This window comes from Anopheles maculipalpis, chromosome 3RL (assembly GCF_943734695.1).
Source record: "Anopheles maculipalpis chromosome 3RL, idAnoMacuDA_375_x, whole genome shotgun sequence".
NCBI classification, from domain to species: Eukaryota; Metazoa; Arthropoda; class Insecta; order Diptera; family Culicidae; genus Anopheles; species Anopheles maculipalpis.
The window spans coordinates 48,299,130-48,321,278 of NC_064872.1; the positions used below are offsets into that span (position 1 = coordinate 48,299,130).

Sequence of the window (22,149 nt, forward strand, 5' to 3'; positions counted from 1 at the left end):
ATAGATCACCCATATTGTTCATTTGAAACGCGGAAGAACATTATGTAACATTTAATTTCTTCTTCGACATTGTGCTTCACACACTTCACATTGTACAAAAATGCCATTTGGTTCAGTTATTTTGTGAAAGTGCACAATATATTTTGCTTTAAATGCATGCATCACATACTGACGAGGATGCGGACTACGAAACAGTGATAACGATCACTGTTCTTACAACGTGTGTCGTAATGAACGGTAATAGATTGATAAGGAGTTCATTCCCCTGTTTGTGAAACTCATTCCTTAGAGCTATACAGCAGTGAATTTTTAATTGGAACTGCAGTCGAATAGCAGATTTTGAGTGGATCGTTTCAGTCGAGTAAAGCGGGTAAAGTGTTTTAAAAAATGACGAAAACTTTAGTATGCTTTCTAGTAACTATTGCCAGCATCCAAATCATTGGATGTGAGGCTGACGTGCGTAAGTCGTTCAATATGAGTCAAGTAAGCACCTCGGATCCTTCACGATACCATGCATTAAGATTGTTCAACAATGACCATCCAAATCGGTTGAGGCCTGCGTTGAAAAGTAAATAGTTTCTTGTAAAAACTACAATCAGCTACATGAAGTATTACTGTAAATGATTATTTTGTTTTTCAGAGTGTCCCATATCCAACATGTTATTTCCGGTGAGATATTAAAAAAATGCACGAGATTGAAGGATTATTTTAACGCTTTAATGCCCATAACGGTTTCAGGTGAAGATATTTTCAACCCAAGAACCATACTTTTGCCCGGCAGTGTTTATCAGCGCTGACTCGCTGTTAGCTTCGGCGCTGTGTCTCAAGATGCTGCAACTGGTTGATGATCATCCTTCGAGTCATATGTTTGTGATGGTTGAAGCAGAGCATGTTTTCTATTACGAAGGTGGCCGCCGATACATAAACAAAATATTCTACCATCCCAAGCTGGACGAAGAACCAGCATACCACAATGTAGCCGTTGTAAAGCTGCGCAATCCAATGTAAATGATTCAATGCGATTCGGTCACAGTGTTGGTATCAGTAATAATTTTTCTCCTTCGCATGTTGCAGTCGCGAAACGGTAACACCAAACGGGCAAAGCATTGTGGCTTGTTTATGGTCGGAAGTGAGTCTTCGCAGCGACAAGGTGTATCTGGGCGAGTGGTTCAAGTATCAACCAGGTAGGTAAAGGTGGTTGGGATTGATTTTTTTTTTAAATATATAACCATATCCACTTTATTCGATAACCATTGCAGAACAAAATGCAGCTTTTCGTTGGCTCGATCTACCAGTAATGACGAGAAAGGAGTGCCGCGAGGAACTATCCAAAAGCAAAGCGGTCATTCCGGAATTTGATCGCGGAATAGTTGAATCACAACTGTGTGTGAAGGATAAGAAAAATCGAACGATGATTGAGTTTTGTGAAGCGCGCACCTCAGGACCGTTGTTTATGACCCTCGGTAGTACAGTTTATGTGGTCGGGATGCCCACAGTGCATATTGATGATTGCAATGTGCACATCGAGGTATTTAATCGGGTATCATCGTTTTTGGATTGGATTGAAGCTATCGTGTGGCCATATTTGGAAGCTCCTTAGCTAGTTGTTTGAAACGACTATGAGCTAAGTGTCTGTTGGTGAATAAACATTGAAATAAATGTAAACGCGGATGCGGGGATGTGCTTTAGTTCCACTGTCGCTGCGGTTTCTATCTTCTCGATATTGTTGACACATTGTTGACCACCAAATCCTTGATTTGGACGACGTGGGCGTTGTCGGTCGCGATGGATTGTTTCCCTGGACGATCTTCGGCTTCGACCTTCTCACGGCCATTCTTTAAATCACTGCACCATTTGCACACATTTACCTTCGACATGGATTCTTCTCCGAAAGCTTTTGGTTACATCCGCCATGTTTCCGCAGCGTTTATTTCATTGCGCAAACAGAATTTGATAAATGCTCTCTGCTTCACAAACTTGGACATGGTCAATATGGACAAAAACACTTGGCGCAGCTCCGAAAACAAATTGTCACTCCTGGCCGGGTTAGTGTTGGGACTAGAAACGTGGCAGAACTGTCAAAAACATGCATATTGACAAACGAAAAATAAAAACACGGGACTTCTTTTGGCGCGACGAAACTTGACATCCAATGTCACCTTACTTTTCGGACTCAGTAGTATGTATGTTATGACACAATAAGATGAAATAACTCATCTTCTAACATCTCTAACCAAGAGTTTATTTTTCGGTATAATCTATTTGTTATGTCTGCGTGATAATGTTTCACAAAGTATAAAATGAGACTTAAAATGAGATTTGTTAGAAACATGATACTTGTTTTTACGTTACATAAGTTGCAGGGGCTCACCGGGCCAGTATAGGCGACAGCAGCGCCGGTCTTCAAACGGCACGACCGGGGTTCAAATCCCATCTGGACCGTCCCCACGTGGTGAGGACTGACTATCGAACTACGTGGTATCGACAGTCTAGTAAGCCATTAAGATGGCCGGCATGACCTTAGAGGTCGTTTAAGCCAAGAAGATGATGTTGCAGATGATCCAAACTGTTGCTCCGTTCCTTATAACTAAGAATCGGTTTATATTACCCTAAAGATACTAATTGCATGAACTGTGTTAGATTACCTACATATCAACAAGGATTTTTGTTTTACAATACCGTGTTGTACAAAGGGTTCTCAACCATTTTTTTTTTTCTAATTTTTTGCCGGTTATACTTATGTTGGAACATGCATGCTGTGAAAATTGTTTTTTAGATTAAATTTGACAGCAAACAAAAACTTTCTTAGTTAATTGTAGGTTTGATATTACACTCCTAGGCTTAAGTTTATCGTACACATAAAAAACAATTCAAGACGATACTCGAATAAAAGAATACCAGCAGTGAATAAAGTAAATTAGTGTGTAGGGAGAATATAAGACATAGGGTGTAGAAGTATGCGTGTATCGTTCCCTCGACTAATTATAGACTTTGGTCAAGACGTTTACGAGCATTGGAAAGTGAGAACAAGTTCTCCTGGTGTGTTGCAACCAACTTTTGCGGTTTTGTGTAAACGAAATGTGAGATGTTAGCTTTTTTTTTCCTTCAAGAAAGGACGACCACTGAATGTTTGAAGGAATTGAAATTGAATTATTATTCCCTAATTCATAATAATGGGTGCAAACTGTTTCACTGATTTTTTGTGGTGAATTTTGATTCCTAACGTGTGATAAATATACGTTATATAGAAGTATAGAAAGGAAAGCGTTCTTTAAGGATGTACAAAGCGAAGCAACAGAAACAATACGTTGAGTATGTGGTAGATAACTCTGAAATGAAAAAAAATATAAGTAATGCTTATGATTGTAACTGTTAATGCTTCATTTAAAAGTAAAACAGCAAAGTACGAGCATAAATGCACACAAGATGGACGTGACTTAAAAAAAAAATACGTAAAAAAAGTGTTACGCTGTAAAAAATAGGCAACTCAGCAATTGTTTATGACACATGTAAAAATCGCTCGATCTGCAGCAGACATCGCGATCCCTATCATCTATGTTGCATGGCATAGAAAACATGAAAAACTATAAACGTTATGCGCTCGTGTGAACTACATCCTTTCATATGTTTTTATTCGACTTCCCAATTGCAAGTTCTACCTGCGATGTGATATTGCACAGATAAATTGTAGTTGATGAAGACAGCCAACGTTCCAACCTAAAAATCGCATATTCAGATTCAGAGATCCATCTTGAAGATGTTGCACAGGCAAACATTTCGAAAGGGGTAAGTATCGATTGCAAATCGAAAACGTTTAAAATGCGTAACGGCAATCTGGGTTGTCGTTAGCATCCCCTCCGAGAAACATAAATGCTGCCGCGCTTCTGCGTAATTAACTCCGAAATTGGTAGTAAAACGGTGATAATATCATGTTACGTAATATCCGAGCGATCTGCCAAATTCCCATGCCCGTGTTCAAGGGAAGGAAAGAATTTGGGCATAATTTATTCCTCCTTCGTGATTATCAGATATCACCACCAGGGTTTTTTTTTTTGCAGTATCCTGAACTTGAAATGCTATGCCATTAGCTGTTTCACACGTTAAGGATGATTTAAGAAAAAAAAAATCCTTAAGATGATGGGATGGATGTTTCTGCTGATACTTCTACTGGTATCCTTATTATGCCTTTATAGATAATCATTAACAGCCAGGACAGAAAGTATCGCATGGTATGCTTCATGATAGAGTATCAAAATAGGATTTTATTCATGGCAGTTTTGTCGTAGTTTTGTGGAACGTTCAGATAGAATGGTTGGAATGGTTGAGCCGCAGTTGGTTTGGAACGAATCACAGATGGAACGGTAAGCCACATAAACTGACCGCACATAGAACGATTTGTGATTTTAGCTGACCTTTCTTTACGTCAATGTCATCAATTCTACATAGCTATGATCAAGGTGGCAGTTAAGTTTAACCACATCGTTGGGTTTTCGGGAGGGAATAAAAAAACACTTTATGTTGTGCAGTAATCATTAAAATAAATGATTCACCACGTCACGCTGGTCACGCACACGGGTTAGGGTTGATTAGGCTCGCCGTTCTATGTTTAGTATCTGTTCCAAACGTTTCAGATGTAGAAATCACTGTACTTTTTCGGATCTATATGTCTCTGTAGTATTGTATTGCCGGGGAGATTCGGGCAAATCCTTGCTACAGGCTTGCATGTGATTCCAACGTAACATCACTGATACATTGTTGTATTTTGGTGTAAAAGTTGGCATGCAATATAATTTAAATAATTTGATATCCAGCTGATTTATTTTTTGGTTCCAATAAAATGTACAATACTTTTCCATGGGACAGCCTATAAGTCAACCGAAACATTGTCACCCGAGAAACAGCTTTATGTTCGTACAATGCTTTAAGTTAGAGTATGCCGAAAATTGAAGGGTCATTCTACGCGGATTATTTTGAACCAGTTCCAAAACTATCGGTGTGTAACATTTTTTTTTTTTTTGCATCCAGTAACTTTCTCTCGGCGGCAAGGTTGCGCTTAATTGCATGCAACGGTCAAGACTAGCTTTTGTCAATATGCCCCCATGCACGCTGCAGCCGCTATGTGCATAGAAATCAGTTTGTCATCTGTAATGGCTAAAGGATGATCTAAATCCTCACAAAATCCTATCGCCTATGACAATGTCACCCGAAGTTCCCGCATCATTTGAACACGAGCATGCGTCCGCGCTAGGTGATGGACAGACAAGAGGGCATTTTGCTACGGTGAGTTGGGCCATTGTGTGAAAAGGTGGACGGACATAAATTTATGTGGAAACTAGTGCTGGATGATGTTCGTGACCTGATCGATCGGTGGCAATGCGGGCAAAATGTGTTTAATAAACCAAGCCAAAATACAACAAGCCTTACGTACTGGGGTCCTATAATAGTGTGTATCAGGTAAAGGTTAGTATAGTATCTAAAGTAATAAATTTAGGTTATCATGTAATCTAACGCGTGGCTAGTCTAGGGAGATTATTTGCTTTTGCATTGAGCTTCAGATTTGTTTTTAAAGGACTTTTAAATAACATATCATTTTCTTATATTTTTTTAATTTTGTTATTTTATTTGTTGAATTTAACGGACCCTTGAAGCGATTTTTTACGTTTACTTTTAAAAATAACATTTACTGTTTTGCATTCAACAAGTAACTGGCCGCTCTGAACGTATACAATTAAGGAACGCAGAGTGCGACAGGTCTGGTTCAAAAAGAACACACACGGCGTTGAATTCGCGGCACGTTGACGAAGAACGGATTAGAGGCACTAAAACGAGTACGCCAAGTAGTGATTTAGCACTCGGACTAGTGATCTAGTCGGCGGTCTTCAAACGGTTGAACCGGGGTTCAGATCCCATCCGGACCGTTCCTCCGCAGTGAGGAATGACTATCCAACTACGTGGTATCGGCAAGTCTAGTAAGCTATTCGATGACCGGCGTGACCTTAGGGGTCGTTAAGCCAAAAAGAAGAAGAAGGAAGAAGTGTTGATCTAGCAATATTCGTCCTTTAATATTTTATCTTAAGATGACAGCAACAAATCTTAATCTCCTAGCTCATTATTTGTACAATCGGATCGGGTAAGGTGTGAAACAAGATGGAATGTAATTGGAAATCTATTTATGTAAATTTCATAGAAAAAAAGAAAAAAGAAAGAAAACTAATCAATAAATGTTTTGAAGGTTGGTTTAAATCAGGAAAACCCATATCCTAACCTACCTGAGCCGGTGTGCGCTTTAATCCTGTCAGTGGCTTAATATGAGGAGATCGAAGCGAGACCGAAGTTCCGGCTCGTGTTCGTTGATTTAGTGCAAATTAGTTCTCATCAGCTTGGTTGCAGGTATGCACAGTTTACGTACAGCTTTGAACTGAACATTGGTCGTGTCAGCCTCCTCGGACATAATTTTCTAAGAGAATTTCGGGATTTAAATTTCATACAGTTACTTTATGTCGAAAGTATGGCTCGTTTACAATGAAGCATAATCCTACATTGAAATAAAAGAAAACATTTATCAGCTAACTATTTCAACTAAGACCACAGTTTACCAGTAAAGATTCATTCATTGTATATGAAAAGGAAGTGCAAAAGCATCGCATGTGAAGTTTATTGGTTTGGCATGTGATTGCCAGCCAAGCTGGTTTTTGGCAAAAAAAAAACCGTTCTGGTTTTCTTCTAAGAATTTGTTTCTTTATAGACACGCGTTTTGTTACAACCAAATCGAAGCTACATGGACCAGCCGACCAGGGGAACCGGTTCTAGCGAGACAAAATACTGCGGTGTCACAATCGGAAAGAATTGGAAAGATACATGAGGGCCTGTTTCGTGTTGCTCAAGGTCATTGTCGAAGACTTTGCGCATCGGAAAGAAACATGCGGTGTGAGTGAGATCATTCTAGAACAAGATGCGATTGTAACGAATACTACCGTACCTAAACGTAACACGTGAGATTTATTTATAAAACACCCATAACCTATTCAAAATAGTGACTGCAACTACACTGGTTTTGTAACTCTTTACAACTATATTTTCGGCACTAATGACGTAAATGTATAATATCACAGTTATACTCTCTGCATTTCCTTTAATGGGCTTTCAATTATTACAAAAAATTCAGAACATAATAAAGTTACGATAAATTTTCCCGGCCGGAACAATTAACTAACGCATCCTTGAATAGCCCGCGCCTGAAGGTGTAGTCGAAGTGAAGCTTCACTAAACCGCCGATGCTCGTTACGGATTGATGCCCTTAATTGTTCTAATTGGCCTACTCCTAATGAGCCTTTTGGCTGGCATTAGTGTGAGGTTTTGGGTGTTTTGGTTTTAGATATTCATATTCATTCAACCATACCAATGCACATGCAGCAAGTAGCCCAACTTAATTAGTGAAAGCAAGGAATGTGTGTGTTTAAAACTAGACGTAATTATTTTATGTACAAGCACGATCATTTCTCGGTGCATCACTATGTAAGCTGTAACTTGACATAGGAGATTCTGTTGGATTTGATTTTGGCTCGATCCTAAGCTATCTAGTGAGGCAATGCCTTCGTTGTACAGTCCTGGAATGTTGAGTGCCTTGATTAATCTTTTCCAATGTCTCCAAAATATTATTGACAAATGCGTTAAATCCTCTGGTAGACAGAGAAAAACAGAGGACTCTTTACAGAAGATCGTTAGCATCTTGATAATTGCCACGTGGCAAACCAGTGATACAAATGTTCGTCAAACGGTTCCACAAGTAATGATATACACTACCAATGATGATTCGATCCACAAGCTTCCGTTACATCAGTGGACAGTGAAAACATTTCGAACTGACATTGCCTTCAGTGCACAACACGTGGTTTGTGTGACTCGTTGTAGTAAGTGCTCTAAGACGGCTGGATTAGCATTTTATATTTGTTATGATCCAGCACAACGGCTGAAACACGATGTATCGGTAAAGTTATTTAAATTCGCGTCTGATGCTTGCAGAAAAATGTGTATGCTTGCGAATTCCGTACTAAAGCGAATGAACGACATACGGGTGCAAGTTTCCTACCATTCCGGTATCCCTATTGCCTTCAACACGGGAACAGAGGACGTTGCGTTGCTCGTGGTTCCTGGTTTGTCAAAAACCCCCGCTCGTTTAACGTTGCTTGGCCCTTCCAGCAGCGTCTATCTCGCTCTAGTGCGTTTCGTGTGCTTGATGCACCCTTCAGGGCAATCGCTTCCTGAAACAGCAGCACGGTTTTGAGCAGCGGTAGTGCTGTCGGTGTGCGCGATGAAGCAGCAAAGGATAGAGGGAAAACCGTTGAACGAAGCGAGATAGGTAAGAGCGCTGAAGTACGATCCGAAACGAGGGTCCCAACGCTTAGGGTCGACCGGCAGAAACTTGATGTGTGCAGGACCTCTCAAATCGATTCGTAACTGTCCGACGAGAAGGACGTATTTCAGTGTCCCGGGAGCTATGAAACGTGCTCAGTGAAACTTCACGTGGAATTCGTGACGATTGCTCTATTGCATTACAAGAAAGGTGTTGTGAAAGTGCAGCGCTAGTGTTAATGGAAAACTGCTTGATTCTTTAGTGCTGTGGCCATACTTTACAAGGAAGAAAGCAATAACCAAATGAACACTGTTGAATTTCGACAAAAGCAAAACGAGCAAACTCATAAGGAGTCACCTTTGATCACCCGGTTAATGTGTGTGAACAAATAAACAACTGTTAATAAGCGTATGAAGTGTAGAATTGTAGAATAATTGGAACACTGAAATGGAGACTATCTGCATTGGATACAATCAAAAATGTCTGGAACGTAATCTTTCACCGATCAGTAGTGATTCGAGCAGAGAGTGATATTTAAACGAATACATCTAAGAACACGTACAATAACAATATTGGCAGTTGGATCCTCACAGAAAGAAGGATCAGAAAAGTTCGACAGTATCAACGGTAAGTACATATTTCATTTCCTTCATAAAGCTATAAGCAAGCAAGTGATAGTGCATATGAGCAAATATCCAGAGCCACCGACATTGTTTGTTATGTTAACGTGCGCACTTTTTCATGCGCTCTTTAAATTATCCGGTTGGTTTAAAGTTTTCCCACAATTTCGCAACGGCGAACGAGTGTAGGGCGGTAAGTGAATCCCAAAATGTCTCCTTGAACGCCTCGCCAGACAAACATCCTTCCGGCGAAAGCTAGTCGTTGTTCATACATGCGCGATCTCAAACCGTGACGGTAAATTTATGCACCGATCTTCTACAGTGCGTGCCTTGTCCAAGGTGGAGTAAAGTCAGTCATGTGAGCTGTCTCGCAGTGGCACAAACGAGGCAGAAACGTGCGGAACAGCTGGATCATGCGGTCAGGAAGGACCATTCCATTCATGTTGTGCCTGTGCTATGCTGAAAGCGTTCAAAATGTAAAAAATTCCTTTTCTAGCTAGGCTTATGAAATTGTACAATTATGGGGTTAGGTTAGAATCGGGTGCGTAGTTTGCGCTTTACCGATATAAACGCACCTACAGGGAAGCCACCGTCACCGTGAAACGCCGAAGAAATGCATTCAACCAGATCCCTTTGCGTGACGACTTGCTGTACATCGTTGATAAGGCATTTGAAGCTATCTCACATGCTGATGTGTTGAGTTTGTAGTTGGCATTTGTATTTTTTTATAATAAGGTTTATCGTTGATTTTACAGGGGGCTGTGAAGTTGATACTGGCAGTTGTATGAATTACTTTAGACAATTTAATTTCTTCCAATGTTTGAGTTCGTGGTGAAAAATTATAAGAGGCTTTATGTTTTAAACGTTTTAGAAGTTCATAAACAAAGTTATTTAGTTTTGAACAAAATGTGTGGAGGTCGTTGTTTAGCATTAACGTAACAATTCAATAACAATTATTGCTTTGCTAAGATAAATAAGCATATCATATCGTGAACAGAAGTAAAATTAATTGTGCAGTAATTTTTCGGTAGCCGCTTTGTGTGCTAAATACTTCACGAGCAGATTATGAAAAAGATGAGGTTAAAGCCTACAACCGGTGGGGTGTTTCACTCAGACCAATCGGTTGGCTTAGCGAAAGTTGAGGTAGTTCCCTTGAAAATAGTTTCTCCTGCAGCGAATGTTGAACTTCAAGCCTCTAAGATGTCATTGAATTGAATATAAAAAATGACCGTCCCGTTCGGTATGTATGTATGAAATATTTGATATTATTTTAATGTGTCTTGCTAACGCTGACACTCGCATTCTAAGCGTAATGATGTGCTATAAATTTTGAGATTAAACTCATTAATGTAGGATTTGTGAACGTGCCAACGAATAATGTAAAATAAGTAGAGGAAGGGATCGGACGCTATGGAACACCATGCATTGTGTATGCAATTGGGCGTCTGTTTCTATTGTGTTTCTGGATCGAATTGTTCTGAGTGTTTCAGCAATTGAATTTTGTGGTAACATTCGCAAAAAAACGAACGCAATTTTTGCAATTCTGTTGTCATAGCTTGGCATAGGATATTATTCGCTTTACAAAGGGTTCGCTAAAATAATTTCGACCATCTCCAATTCAAACCAATGCTGTAGAGGAGTATTGATATTGTGTATGCTTATTAAAACCTATTTTACTAGTGATTTTCATCTTCAGGCTTGCGTTGAATTGGAAATCAAAAGATAATTAATCAACTTGTCTCCAGTGGCATTGGTCAGTTTTGGGTGAACATTTATTCTTTTGTTTCAAAACATGTTGAAGCTACAAAAAACCGTTGACTACGTTTGAAGCAAAAACATGTTCAGGTTAGGGCAAGGATAGGATACGCTTGAACACTTACGCCGTAGGGTTACATTTGTTGTGATCTATTTTCAATTCTAGTCTTTCCAGGACAACAGGATTGTTGTCTTACCTTTCGGAATAATCTCACCAACATTTATTCTCTTATGGGACGGGAACTTTGACGTCGGAAGAACGCAGACACATACAATAAGAATTTGTGTGTCCAGTTCAAAACAAGAAGGATTAATCTTGGTACTGTGCATTGAAATGCTATCTTTCTTTCGAAGGGTTTGAGACGCAAAGTTGTGTTTCGGGGAGGGTGAGCTTGTGTTGCAGACAACATGCAAATCATCGGCTCGTAGAAAAACAATAGCAGCACAATTGCACAGTACATAGTCATAGGCTATTTTAACCTATGATTGGCACAATGGTATCAAATAAATAGACTGAATAGACTGTCATGTATTGGGTGTTCCTAAAAGTGTTGCTAGTTGAAACGCTTTTTTTTGCAGTTGTTGATGTTTGCAATGAGGGTACATTATGCTACGTTGAGCGCAGTAGACACAGAGAACACACAGCGTTGATGACAGGTCAAAGGCACCATTCATGTCAAAAACTGATCATGCATCCCTTTTAATACATTTTTTGATTTGATGAACATACGAATAAGAATCAAACTCTGTACTGAATGTTAAAGGGTTTGGCTTCATCCAGAGGGTGTAACCCTTTGCATGTGCTAGGTGTCGTTGCAACGATCACTCAGTTACCCACACGACTCGATCATGGTTGCAGAGGAAAGCTAAAAGGTTGGAACACAAAAATGAAAACACAAATACACTTCCCCAGACGATGGATTAATAAGACTACCGAAGTACAAATAATAAGTCAGCAGTAGTTCAGAGCTCATAAATATTGGCACACTTTTGTACGGGTTAGAAATGAACCAGGTTTTCGTGCGTTAGGGTGACCAGCAGGGGCGTGGATGAAACACGCAATGCATGGGACCCCACTTTCAATGATATACAATCTGCAACACCCTGATTGTTGGGTGAAATGGGTAAGAGTAGCATTAAAGAGTTAATCATTATGATTTGCAATCAGTTTTGGCTTATAGAATAAATATGGGTGTGTGGTAGCAATGGGGGATTTGAAAAAAGATTGCACGACTACCGCAGAAGATTAACTGGGAGCGTTTGAGCATTAGATATTAGTACTATTAGGTTTTCTTTTTCTATCAGCTTATAATTCAGACAATAAGAAAGTCCAATTTTATGCGGTTACTGATGAAACTAGCCAAACGAAACGGTTTAACATAACAACGGTGCTGTTGGCAGCAGACTTCCAATAATTATCAATGGCATTGTAGGACGGCTCGGTGGTAGAGGCGACAGCGGTGTAGGGTATGACTAGGCCAGGGTTCAAATCAGAACATGCTATCCGGACCGTTTACCGCGTTGTGAGGGCTCACTATCCAACTACGTTGTTATGAGCAAGTCTAGCAAATGAAGCGACGGCCGGCGTGACGTAGTAAGTCGTTAAGCCAAGAATACCGATCTTCTTAACGCTACTAATAGTGGTCGTATAGATCTACCAAGTACTGATCAATGTATCCAGCAATTGTATAAGAAACATCAAAATGGTTATAAGATGAATTTTAAATATTGAGTTCATTGGCCATCATTCTAGCTCAAGTTGCAACCAACGCATACACCCAAGGTAATGAAAAGTACGCACTCAAAACTCCTTCAAACGCTCACTTCCACCATTCAAGCGTTGTTTATACCCTGCTCGCGTTTAGTTGCCCTAGGGGTTGTTCCTCGTATGCTGATGAGAGATTAAATTAAATTAAAATTAAAATATTTAAATAAACACAACCCTCTACGAGCGATATCACTCGGTGTCATCTTAGGAGACCTCAAGCTTACCCGGCATGATCTCTTTTCTTGCCGGAGGATATATGGGTTTAAAGATTTTAACCTGGCTCTAGATTTCCTACCAGCTGGATGCTGCTGGCATTCGGTGACGGTATGTTTTACATCCCAAGCTGTATGGACGTAGCGTGCAGCGGCAACGATTCAGGTGGCCCGATTCGGGAGAGGGGTGAAGTACTTCTTTACGGAACGATCCTGGGATAACAGCTCAGTTTGTCACAATATGTTTGGGAAGTGGAAAAAGTGAAGAAAATTTATGAGCTCTGTTTCTTCTGCACAAGCTGCTGATGGAAACGTATTTCGGACCCATTTGGATTATCCAGCCTGCGTAAATGACGATGCGCGTGGCAAACTGTGCTTTGGAGGCTTGAAGCTTTTGTTTCAGTTTGTAATACTTTGCTGGAATTAAGGTGAACCTCAGTTGATCAAAACCAGCAGACCGGCAACCTCAGCAAAGATTAAATTAAAAAAGCTCCGCTCCATATCATTCTGGACGACACTTCCCAAATGCAATAATGCAAAACTGTCGGTTTTTGGGTGCTTGATGCTTGCAAGGTAAGGAACGAAGCAATCCTCTTAGATGTTGATCCGTTGTGATCAGTTTTGCTCTAGATGCGCGGGAATACCTTTTAGGTGATTAACGGCAATACTCTCTGCCATACATCCTTAGTGTGTGACCGGCCCCTTTCTGGACGCTTACGGGCAAGACATCCGAGCAATGGATGCTATGGGTAATGTAACGAGTCTTGGCCCTTTATGAAATCCCCTATTTAAGAAAGGGTAAAGGTAGAGTGTAAGTATAAAAACTTGCATACGAAACACATACAGTCGGATGGAATGTTACGACCACTGGACGATGTGGTTCTGAGCAGGGAAAAATCTACACGCACACACCGCCTTTCAGATGATTCCATTTCTCCGAGTGCCGGTAACATTTGCTTGTGCAGGAAGCCATGGGCCAACTAAACAAACACTTATCAGAAATTGAATAAGTAAGGGCTAAGAAAGTTTACGGAAACCATGTTCGGCTGTATGAGGAAAAAACACGTATCACAATAGACTGGTGAAAGTAGCAGCAGCAGCAGCAGCAGCATGCATCGTTCGATCCCTTGAACGAATCCTGCGCGCGTAGTTTTCCGCGGGTCATCGCCGAGGACTTGTTCGCACATGCCGCGACGCATTGTTAAAGCGTGCACTATTATTTGAAGAAGTTACAATAGCTTAACCGGGAAGAGGTCTTTCTCGCGAGGTTGAAGGTTAAGTGAAGTAGGGACACGACACTGACGGGACTGATTGAATGGAATGAGAAAGGAAAGTACCCTAGACAAACCGCTAAACAATGATTGTCGCGGGGCAAAGACAGTGTGAAGTCCGCGATTACCCATTAAGAGGATTAGCGGTCGCGGTTAGATTCCATGGTGTCCGCAGAGTGCACCGATCTACTTGCAGTCGTAGACAATTAGCTCAGTGCACGCCCATAGGATGAAAAAGGGTTGTAAAGTAGCCATAGGTAAGGTGCAATTTATAAGGAAAGGTCATTGTGCAAAGGATGTGTAAAGAGATAAAGAAGGTGAGAGTGAATGACCGGGGTATTGTGGAGTAAACATTTGAAGGAAGTATTTGAACCACAGTAACAGGTAGCTAAAAGCTTCGGGTAGACAAATCCAATATAGAAAAATGGCTTGTAGGAGTTTTTGAAAGCTTCGCGTACATTCAAGATCGGTCTATATTGATAAATGTTATTTGAGTCTGTTTACTACCATTTAGACTGTCTTGATAGATGGCCAGCCTACTTTATTTATCCAAAGTATGCCTTCATGTTGTTCTTTGGAGAACAACTTATTTTAATGATCAGAACTATGTGTGAGAATGATCGAAAATCGTGAACGAACGAGAAAGTAATATGTAACACCTATATGCTGGTGCAGGAATATACTTTTCTAGACCAAGTCATTGTATTTTGAGCAAGTAATTGCATGATGGTGCATTACATGGCAGTAATGGAACAGTTATTTTGATTGGCAGGAAAAAAGTGCCTCTCGCTCGTGGGAAATTCGAGCGACTGCAATACGCTGATCAAGGCAAAGGATGTGTAATATGGGTTTCTCGCTTAAGGGATAAATAGAAATCAAGCCTTGCATGTAGATATCTCTAGCAGACGACGAGCACATAGCGGGGCAGTGTAAAAAGGTCCAGCAATCTTCGCACAAGGGCTAGGGGTCCTTTATCAGGAACGACCGGCCCGGGACATGTATCCCTTTTCCATTCCAGGTGAAAGATTTTGAGCAACCAGTCATCCTGCGTACATGCTACGTGAAAATATACTTGGGATGGAAAAGGGATGAGCCATAGGGAAAGTTTGTGCAGCCACTAGAAGGGTAAGCGTACGGATAGAGTATAGCAGTGTGTTGCTTGAACGTAAGAAATGTCACTTTCATCAAACGTTCCACGATACCATGGCACACTCATGATACGGTTATACATTATGCGCCCATTCCAGTGTAGGGTTACATGTCAAACAAACGTCAGTGAAAGAATGAGTTGGCGCCATGCAATCTTAGGCTGTTTTCGTCTTCCGGTGTGCGTTTAACGGGTGATTCGATGAGCGATGTCGTCTGTTTTGACGCTCCACATCTGTTAGTTGAGAGATTGTGCACAGGAATAGTGTTATTTCTAACAGATAGGATAGGATAGGAAGGTTTGGGAAGTTTGAAGAAACGAAATAATTCAAATGTTCGGTGGATACTTGACTGCTGTGAACTTTTTTCTGAATATTCAATGCAATGTCCTGGTTCAATTACGATAAAGTTGTCTACTTTCTGCACAGCATTTTCCTAAATCAACATAAACTGTCAGCTACATAACAGTTTTAATGCAAAGAGGCAAATCAGCAAATAAAGACAGTTTTATCTGCTAAGGAAAATTTTATTTGTTGCATGAAAACGAATGGTAATATATGGACTAGAAAGACATAACATATCATTAGATACAGTATTAAGGCAAGATTTTTTTTTATACACGGGAATTCATGTTTCTAAGGATCTCTTATCCTTTTTTTGTATATGTTGCAAGTTGCATTTCCAAAAAAAAAACAAGGTGATGTTAAAAAAAATGGAATAATGGTAATTTATAATCTTGCTGCATCTTAACGTATGATTTACATGATTAAAACTTTTTTTTTTGAGTTGGTGTACTAAAATTGGACACTCTCATGGTGTGTAATCTTTCTGGCTGAGAAAGTTTTTTTTGTAGCATATTTTGTTACCGTCAGAATTATTCGACATTAAGCTGTACAAGCCTTCTATGATGTAAAAAAGAAATCACCATGGGCACACTTGGGAAAAAAAATGAATTTACAAAATCCTTCAGGGTGAATGTCGTGGTCGTGGTATGTCAACGGTCCTTGAAACAGCGAGTGCAAGATGAAAAGTGATTTCGGAATGTGTCTGACACGGTTGAAGAAGCATAGTTTTGGGAGATAATAATTAAAAAAAAAAAGGTTAAGTAAGTCACAACATCTACGGACGGTCCCGGTGTACTGTTGATACAAAAAAAGTCTCACTGGGTATAATATTTTTTTCTTCCTGCGATGTTTTCTATAATCGTTTTGATGAACCTAAGGGGACTCCCGGCGGCGGAATACTGACGTAGAAACAAACGCAGCGGGAGGTTATTAAGTGCATTAGCATTCGGAAACAATTACAATAACATAAATATTCCTTTCCTTCCTGATCCGACATAATCGGGTAAAATTCACCAGTACCGTTAAGCATAGAGATACACCAAACAATAGTATAAATTTTTGTTAAATTTTGCAGCATCACTGTTTGCTGTTTCACTGATTTAATTAAAGTAATAAACACAAATACTTTCGCTAAATGAATATTTGGCATAGTGTTGTTCAACTTATTTTGGTCTACTGTCTACAAGATACAATATATGAGTAAAACCCCAAAGGAATAGAGCAAGCTGTACACGGCAGTGCCAGACAACGTTTGAATGGCGAAATTGGAATGGTCGAATAATAATATTTTAATGAGATTCGTAATTCAAGTAAACGACGGGGTCGGTAGTTTTGCATTCGTCTAACCCACGGTAATTGCTAATTTAGCCGAAGAATCTAGCCGGTTAAACCGGTATGAGTGTTGTCTTGAGACAGTAAACCGGTCACAACCGGCTACGGAAGGTTGCGAAAAACTGAAGCACGGACAAAAGGATATAATATTCGCCAATTTGCAATGCGCGAATGCTGTGATGTGTCGATCTAGCTCATCTCACGCGATTACTGGATCCTTTTTGTTGTGCCATTACTGTAAGATATGCAAATGCAGGAAATGGTGAAAAGCAACGAGACTCGTTTTTGCCCATGTGTGTCCGTGCCGTGGAACCGGACCGCATTGTCATCTATGTGAATCCGGTTAGATTTGGCGTATCTTTTCATAGAAAGAAGAATCCAAGCATACATTAAGAGGAAAGATATGATGGGAAAATACAAGATATTGCGGGATGCAACCACTGTGATACACTACGAGCTTGCAAAGGAATGAATTTGGATTGCGGTTTTTTTTTCGAATAAGAAACAGTGTGAAGAAGTAGTTGAAGAATGCAACGGATTTTACAAAATTACGGCCAAGGCTGGCTGGCCTTTTGGTACGTTAGAAGCACGTTTGAATTAACTTCCTCATTGTTCAACTGTACAATAATTTCTTTGCCAATTTGAACCGTTTACCGTACTCGTTACACAGACACAAGGTCGGTACGTGTACCGTCTCACCCTCGGAGGTTGCAATTTCTACCACGGAATAGATGCATGCATGGTGTTACACTTTTAAATTTCTTTATTTTTTTTTTCACTACATCTCTTTCTACGCCAAATTAGAGCTCATTCACCGAGGGCCAAGAAGCCGGCAGCGGTCGGCATATGTATTCTGCAGACTATTAGATTAACCGGGCCCTCCCTGCTTGGTGAAAGCACGGGCGTGAAACAAGATTCGTGTATAATCTGTGGGAAAAGGAGATCACTTCCGTGGTATGGGGGTTTTTTCGCTGCACTTACCTGCCTTTCTGCTGTTCCGTTTTCCACGCATGGTTGGGCTTTGTGTGATCATTTCGGCAGACTTGCACTTTTTTTTTTTTTTGCAGGCCCCGGTAAGGCTGTGCCCTTCCTTGGACTTGGCCAACATTGCACATCGGTTATTGTATGAGCATCACGCAAAGAACCGGATATTTGAAAGGTCGCTCTTCATTCATCAGCGTGTGCAATTTTACTTGATGTGCAGAATGTGCAGCTGGTACAACTCTGTCTTCTCAGCCATATAAAGGCATGTTTTGGTGGTATATAACAAGGAATCCAAGGGTATTTCGTTTGTATGGGAAAGCAGCTAGAGAAGGTCCATATCAGTGAGATTTAATAATTACTTTAAGAAAACGAAAGAAACCATGCTGGAGAAATTTGTAACAAGGATGCGTACTGCACTGCAGTGTAGCATAATGATGTGTTTTGTACACCTTGTCACACATAAATCGTTAGTAATAGGCGACAAAAACTTTCCTTCCGGTTATCCATAACGTGGTGGTAAGGTGTAATTTGCTTCTATCTGCCACCAGATGTTGTGTTTTAGAAAAATATTTGATACCATTTTGTACATTTCTCCCCGTGTGCAGTGTTGATAGTGTTCGGCATGGTCATACGTCCGCTGCGATTGTAGCAAAAACTTGAAATGCAACCTATGAAAGGAACGCAAAAGGTGTTCGACTACTTGCCTTTCTAAAGGTGCAAACACGGTCCTCACATTGTTTGCCTCTGTCTTACCCATCTTTGCTGAATAAGGTTCGTTATAGGGGATTTGCGAACGTCTGTTTGTGTGGAGTTGCGGATGTCTTCCATCCCGAAAAGGGATGAAATTGGATCAAAATCGTCAGACAAACAAACGCAATTTACCTTTCATTGTATTTTCTTTCACTTTTACTCATTCATCGTTCGTCGTTCGGTTTTGTTCTCTGACCTCAGTTTGCGTCGTGTGTATGCTCCTTCAGGCAAGATGCGTTGCGTTTGTTTTCTTTCTTCTCAGCACAGCTGTGAAATTTGTCGGTTTATGTACGTTCGTATATAAGGTGTATGTATAAGACGGTTGATGTACATATACATTCAAGTCGTTTTAATTCGATGACATCGTAAATTAGTTACCTCTTGCTTATCTAACTTGTGTTTTCTTCCGAAAGCAACAAGTTCAATGAATGAAGGAGAACAATTGCCTGTCAGTCTGCCACTCATTGAATCTGTATGCAACTATGGTTTGTAATAATCGAGCAAATAAAATTCAAGGTTAAGCGACGACTAAAGACCTCCAAACACGTTGCAAAAATAGAACAAAACGTAAAGAAATCATACACCGATGCCCAAGAAGAAGGCCTGACAAAAGCGTCCCTCTTGACTTCAATAGTCGAGGGTTTTCGCGCGCAACCGACTGCACAGGCTCACAAAAACCAGAACTTCTATCTCCTTTTTCTTGGGTTTGCTGGTTGAATTCCACCAAGAAGCGTTAGAATATATGAAGTGGAGAAAACGTATTTAAAAGTCCTGCTAGCGACACGCACAAGTTCCTTTGCCATGATATTAGGTGCTCCAAGACGACGTGTGAGTAAATTCCCGCTCCAATGGCAGTTGCCGTTTCTTTGGCATGTGTTTACGCATTCACAATTGCAGGAAGAAATAGGACCAGAGCTTTGGAAAACCTTCTTTTTTTTCATCGCCCGTGGCGTTTGTGTAAATTGCGAATGGATGTGTGCGTTTGTGTTTCGTTGGTGTTGGTTAAATCTTGTTCCTGCGGCTATTTTGCATTTGGATGGATTGCGGGCAAAATATATATAAAAAAAACGCTGCATATTGCAGCGTCTGATTCGCGACGAAGTTGAGAATACCTACCCAAGTCTACGAATCTGCTTGCCGGTGTATTGTATTTATTCAAATCATGACGTTCCTTGCCTTTGGCTCCGCTGGGCCTTATCGAGCTACGAGGCTATTGGGCAAGGGTTTATGTAGCTCCTTCCGAGACGATCAGCTTTGAACAAGCTGTGCCTCGCGTAGAACGAAGGCGAGAAAAGGAACTCCCGTTGCTAGCTGACATGCAATCGCGTACCGAGGTTTCAGTTCCGGTGCTGGAATCCGGTTGCGCCAATAATTGCTCAATCAGTCGGGGTTTTGGTTTCGGAGCAGTCCGCATGCAAAGCGATTAAATGCCTTGCGGCTGCGGATGACGCCTTGCTGGAGCGTAAATCACGATGTTAGCATCTGCCGCGACATTCACAATCGGAATGACTGATTGTTTGAGCTTAAACCTTTGGTGAACAATAATCTTCAATTCGTTGGTGTTTGTGAAGTTTGCATGACATTGTACGGTCATTGATATGTAACAGTTGTGAGGCTTATCAGCAACGAATTGAATTGTCATGCCATGCTAGGTCCTATAATTCTTTGCAAAGGCGTATCCGTGGTCAGTTTGCCAAAATTGGCCAATTGCTTCAGTGCCTTTCGTAACAGCCCGAAGATGAGCAACGCAAATATTGAAACTGTTTTGGAGCACTTGATGTCTACGGTACGACGGATCGACGACGGGACAAGTCTGCATGATATAATCGACAGTGTTGTAGCTAGTGGTCCCCACGACCAGCCGATTCATGTGCTTGAGGTGGACAGTGTAGTACTGAGATACGCTGAATGGTTGCGGCACATGCCACGCGTTAAGCAATATTACGCGATCAAGAGTAACGATGCGGACGCGATCGCAGAGACGGTTGCACTACTGGGCGGTGGTTTTGATTGTGCATCCCAGAGCGAGTTAGAACGGGTCCTTGGTCTAGGGGTACCACCGGAGCGCATTATTTATGCGCAGCCGTCAAAGAGTGTTGCATCACTCAAACTCGCACGCCAAAGGAACATTCGGACTGTGTTTGATAATGAATTTGAATTGGACAAAATAGCCAAACACTATCCGGAAGCAGAGTAAGTACCAGAGAAGAGGAACGATGGTCTGATGGTAGTAATATATGCATTGTTCTTTTGTTTTATCTCGTAGGCTTCTTTTAAGATTCCGTTACGATTCCACCAATACCAAGATAAATTTGGGAACCAAGTTTGGCTGTGATGCTAACGAAGAAGCCCGCCTGCTGCTGGATCGAGCACGCGATCTTGGGATGAAGGTGATTGGCTGGTGCTTTAACGTCGGTTCAATGAGTTACGATGCTGAGGTATTTTATGGCGCAATTCGGACGGGGCGCAGTATAAGCGATTATGCCGCATCGATAGGATTTCAGTTTCGCGTACTTGACCTTGGAGGAGGGTTTGTTGGTGATAAGGATGATAACATTGCCCGGTACGCTGAGCACATCAACAGAGCGTTACAAGAGTTCTATCCCGACGGTTCGTTGGAGGTGTTTGCGGAACCGGGCCGCTACTTGTGTGCTGCAGCAGTAACGAACATTGCCGTAGTGCAGGGTAAACGGTATTTCCGCTCTGGGAACACCATCAACAGCGTTGGGTATTACTTGAACGATGGAATCTATGGCACGTTCTATAGTACGAAATATCGAGGCCTCGAATCGAAGGCAATTGTATGGAAATCACCAGAAGAATGTGGTCCCGAGCGGGAGTCGAAACTATTTGGGCCAACGTGTGATGGTAATGATTATTTTATCGCAGGAATACGTTTGCCCGAGCTAAATATTGGCGACACGTTAGTGTTCGAAACGGAGGGCGCTTATAGCACTGTCCATTCTTGTCGCTTCAATGGATTCCACTTGCCGAAGATAATTCCGTACGTGCGGGACGGTATAGCGGAATTGTTGCAGAAGCTATCAACATTTAACGGCGATGTACAGCTCATAGAAAAGGCACTGTTAAACGATGAGTATTTGGAGTTATCGAGTGGCAGGCTGATACCTTTAAAGTTTTAGAAACGATAAAAAAGGTGTGATTTTTTGTAGCTGAAACAAGCACCGCTTTGTAAAATGCACGTATCATCCAGTAAAGAAGGGAAATCTTTTGTCAACTTATCGCGCTGCAATTTTTGTTTGTTTATGTTCCATTTCCTGAAGTTGATCTTTTTTTTTTTTTTTAAATGGAACTACCGTCGCTGTTTACCGATCGCTGCCGCCTGATAATGTCAAAAATTAACGTAATATACTTTATTATTTAAATTTATACGCCCCGACCCAGCGGTAGGAGGGCATCTGAGGATAGTCCTGGCCGGCTGTTCGCAGGTAAGGGAAGCAAAAACGTGAAGGAAAAGAAACGGGAAAGGGACGCACAGTACTCAAAATGCTTTTACACCCGTCGCTGGGCGTCTAGTAGCGTTTGAAAGGGAAATAATTGTTTCGGTTTTATACGGCTGATCTTGGCTTTAATGGTAAGGGTTTGCGGTAAGT

At 41.0% G+C, this 22,149-nt stretch overlaps 1 protein-coding gene and 1 pseudogene across 1 annotated transcript; both read left to right on the forward strand.

Moving 5' to 3' along the window:
• The first annotated feature begins 644 nt into the window (after nt 1-644).
• On the forward strand, nt 645-1,600 carry LOC126562892 (serine protease Hayan-like). The gene is made up of 4 exons (XM_050219491.1): nt 645-669; nt 739-1,004; nt 1,075-1,184; nt 1,260-1,600. Exons 1-4 carry the CDS (start codon nt 658-660, stop codon nt 1,598-1,600), a joined length of 729 nt encoding a protein of 242 aa, XP_050075448.1. The 5' UTR covers nt 645-657.
• An 18,673-nt stretch (nt 1,601-20,273) lies between these two features.
• LOC126562261 (ornithine decarboxylase 1-like) lies at nt 20,274-21,687 on the forward strand (annotated as a pseudogene).
• Nucleotides 21,688-22,149: the final 462 nt, after the last annotated feature.

Coding starts and splice junctions, on each gene's coding strand:
- LOC126562892 (XM_050219491.1), top strand. Junction 1,005..1,074: donor GTAAAGCTGCGCAATCCAAT/GTAAATGATTCA, acceptor CGCATGTTGCAG/TCGCGAAACGGTAACACCAA. Junction 1,185..1,259: donor GTGGTTCAAGTATCAACCAG/GTAGGTAAAGGT, acceptor TAACCATTGCAG/AACAAAATGCAGCTTTTCGT.